Source organism: Trachymyrmex septentrionalis, unplaced genomic scaffold (genome assembly GCF_001594115.1).
Source record: "Trachymyrmex septentrionalis isolate Tsep2-gDNA-1 unplaced genomic scaffold, Tsep1.0 scaffold83, whole genome shotgun sequence".
NCBI lineage: Eukaryota > Metazoa > Arthropoda > Insecta > Hymenoptera > Formicidae > Trachymyrmex > Trachymyrmex septentrionalis.
In genome coordinates this window covers 1,465,009-1,468,463 of record NW_017306018.1, presented here as the reverse complement: position 1 = coordinate 1,468,463, position 3,455 = coordinate 1,465,009, and the positions used below count along the sequence as shown (strand labels likewise).

General features: G+C 39.1%; 1 protein-coding gene across 2 annotated transcripts in view; it reads right to left on the bottom strand.

The window, feature by feature from the left end:
* The window catches only part of LOC108755112 (heterogeneous nuclear ribonucleoprotein L), a 162,400-nt gene that overhangs the window by 9,754 nt on the left and 149,191 nt on the right, over positions 1 to 3,455 (bottom strand). Inside the window, exon 7 of one of the 2 annotated variants that reach the window (XM_018497930.1) lies at positions 462 to 554. The exons of the other annotated variant lie outside the window; for it this stretch is intronic. Coding sequence (XP_018353432.1) covers positions 462 to 554 — 93 coding nt within the window. The remainder of the gene's footprint in view (positions 1 to 461; positions 555 to 3,455) is intronic. 2 annotated transcript variants of the gene reach the window in all.

The following is a 3,455-nucleotide window of genomic DNA, read 5'->3' as shown; positions in this document are numbered from 1 at the left end:
TTAACATTTGACTTCTGTTGAAATAACAAGTTCTACGAAGTGCGTTTTGGTTTTTAGAAGTGCTGTTCTGTACGAAGAAAATGTCGTAGCAAAATTTCTTCGATTTACGAAATTAAAATCTTTCCTTGTGTGTGCGTAGAAAGTGAATAGGTTTCGTGATAGCTTCGTTGCGTTATTTCCCGCAAGAAAAGGTTTCGCCGAGATAAATTTTCCCTTCCATGTGCTGCAAATAAATGCGCCAAACATATTTTTTTCCTTCTCAGTAACAACGTTGCGTTGTCGGTCCGCCACTTCGTCGGCCCTCCATTAATCCGCTCTCATTCTTTACACGTGTTCGCGAAAAACCTGCAATGGCCCGAGCGATCTATTTTCCGAACCGGTGAGCTTAATTTGGTCATTAGGTACGAACAGACGGGATGGTTGGATGGGACAGACGGACAAATAGACAGACAGGTACTCACCATACGGTTGCGGCGCGGCGCCGTATCTTGGCTCAGCCAAAAGGGGAGCTGGCCTTCCATTTCCTGTCGCGTCGTTTTTATGTGTGCTCGAGCCTGCAACAGAACGACAGTTCGTCGATGAGACTATAATCACCTTCGACGGATACGTCGCGTAATCCCACGCGGTCACTGAGAAGACAAACGATGCGAGCCAAATGTCGCCATTTATCCCGACGTCCCTGGCAGTTTCGACAAATTTCCGGTGGGAATCGCCGAGCAGAGGAAATACAAGGAAAACACAAAGGAAATTTAAAGCTTTCATATTGATACATTTACATTTAACTCGTACATATGCGTTGCCGCGACTATACTTTGTTCTCAAGTGAACAACAAATTTATAACTTTTTGAAAGTTTACGTTTATAAACGATTGATTTGAGCACGATTATTGTTGGATATAAATATTGATTGCTTGTATGTTCTATATACAATTTTAATACTGGAATAAGTATAATTTATCACAAACGTCTCTCGCTTAATCCGGGAATAGTCACCTGGAGTATTTTTATATCCCAGCAAAAAAATGTAAATTGTTGTAAAATGGATTTTATCTAACATATTTTCTTTCTTTTTTAATAACTATCCTTTACGAACTTTTAAATATGTAATTTCATCGAAAATCTAAAGTAAAAAAATCTTTTGTCTTTATTTTGTATTATAGAAATATTGATGTCGTAATAAGTTACTTAACATGCCTAATTCGTTTGTTCGATCTCTATATTTACTTCTTTCAAAAAATTGCAAGTAAATCTATAGTCGTCTTCCCAAATATTAATAAATTGGGAACAATCAATAATATACAATATTACACAATAATATATGGTAAACTGTAATTTTTAATCTTAATAAAAGTAATTTTTAATTTTGGAATGTAAAAATACTCTAGGTGATCGTAAAAAATAATGTGACCTTTCCCGATGGTCTTAAATTGACTACTTGGACGTTATTCACGTTTATTCCCAAACCGCCACTCGCTCTGGAGCAAGGTTTTCGAACGAATAAAAATTACATCTGAGACATCGCAACGCGTCTCGATCGAGGTTCCTCGCGATAACAAGAGGTCGATTTGAAATACGTTACTAAATTGTTTAGGAAAGACGAATGACGCGAAACGCATTCCGCGTAATCTGCGTTTGGTTCTTCGCGCACACCGCGTTGTGCAATCCGTTTATATTAAACTGCGTTACGCCTACGTATGTGTAGCAACACGTCGGTTTCTCATAGAGATGAGCGCGAGTTTTGGCAATGTTTTGGCACACCCACTCGCGTAGAGCAAATGGTGCTCGTGCACCGTGTGCGAGCGATATCGAGCTTGTTGCTGAAGCAGCAACCTATATCGATCCCTCTCTCTATCCCACCCCCGGAATATTCGATATCGTCGATGTCTGCTCTCGACGCGGTTGCAGCCATCAACGAGGAGATGCTCGTCTTCTCGTTTTGAAATAGAACGTCCCTCTATCGCCCGAGCCGCATCAGCCGCTTGATTGGCCCTCGCCGAGGAGGAAGCAATCGCCTTAACCCTGCTTGATCCTCTCGGATCGCATTCGATACCACTCCATTGTGGACGTACAGAATCCCAGTAGATTAATTGCTAATTAAGATCAGTATGCTAATGCCGCCGTATAACTATGTTGGACGTAGTGCATCGCGCTGGATGTAATTGCGAGATTGAATCAGGAGATTCAAAGAGCAAAGATGTACGTTTCTCTACAAAAGACATAATCGGCGACATAATAGTCCTTTAATAATACCGTTTGATACTTAAATTACGTTTCAGCATGTAAGATAAATTATTTCCTTGAAATACGGATAAAAATACAAATACATTTTGGAATTATAAAAAAATTGAATTTTTCTTCCCTAATAATTTTTCTAAACAAAATTGTGTACGGACAACTTTTCCGTTTATCTTCTCGACTGTTTAATATACAGGGTGTTAAGTATATGCCATACTCAACAGAGCGATTCTTTGGTTTATTTCAAGTAAAAGAGTCCATATAAACATGTGTCCTAAACGGCTTAGTTTTCCAAATAAAAAAATTTAAACGTGTGGTAATAATCTGTTTATTTGAAAGAGAGAAATACAGCTTGAACTAATCAAAAACTAGTCAAAAACAGAAAAACAGGCTTCAGTTCTTCTGATGAAATAAAACAATTAGATGACTTGTTGAAAATGTGCATCTTGCACCATGATACATCCTTCTTCTCAAAGATTGACGTACACGCTCAAGGATACCAGGTGTGTTACGTATTGCCTCGCATGAAGCAACTATTCGATTCCTCAAATCATTCTCATTCTCAATTGGGGTGGTATAAACCAATGATTTCAGATGCCCCGAAAGGAAATAATCCGATGGATTTAAGTCTGGTGATCTAGGAGGCTTTGACTTTGACTTTGTTTACGATCGTGCGAATGTAAGGTAACTCACGTGAAGCAAGGCATATTTATGCAGGAAGATATCTCCAACGCAATTTACCGTTTCGTCAAACATTTGCGAACATTCACCTGTATTTCGGAAATTAAGCCGTTTAGGACACGTTTATGTGGACTCTTTTACTTGAAATAAACCAAAGAATCGCCATCTGTTCAGTATGGCAACATACTTAACTAACACTCTGTATTTATATAAAAATGCATAATCGAATCCCATTGATGCATTAATGATGCAAAACAACTCGCAAGATTGAGGTAGATAACAATTTCGAACCATTTCGCGTAATCATCGAATTCTAGTAATATGGTAATAAAAGTCATCTGTTAATTTTTCCGACATTGCGAGGACGTATCTCCCACTTCCGATAATTACGCGATAGTGACGCGCGAATTATTTAGATACCGAGGATAACTGGAGCGAGTTTTTCAATAACGCGAGACAGAGAGAGAACGAACGGACCGTGTTCCACTTGAGAAATGGCGCACCTGGGCTCGTATCTCGAGAGCCCAGGAGAGTCTCGC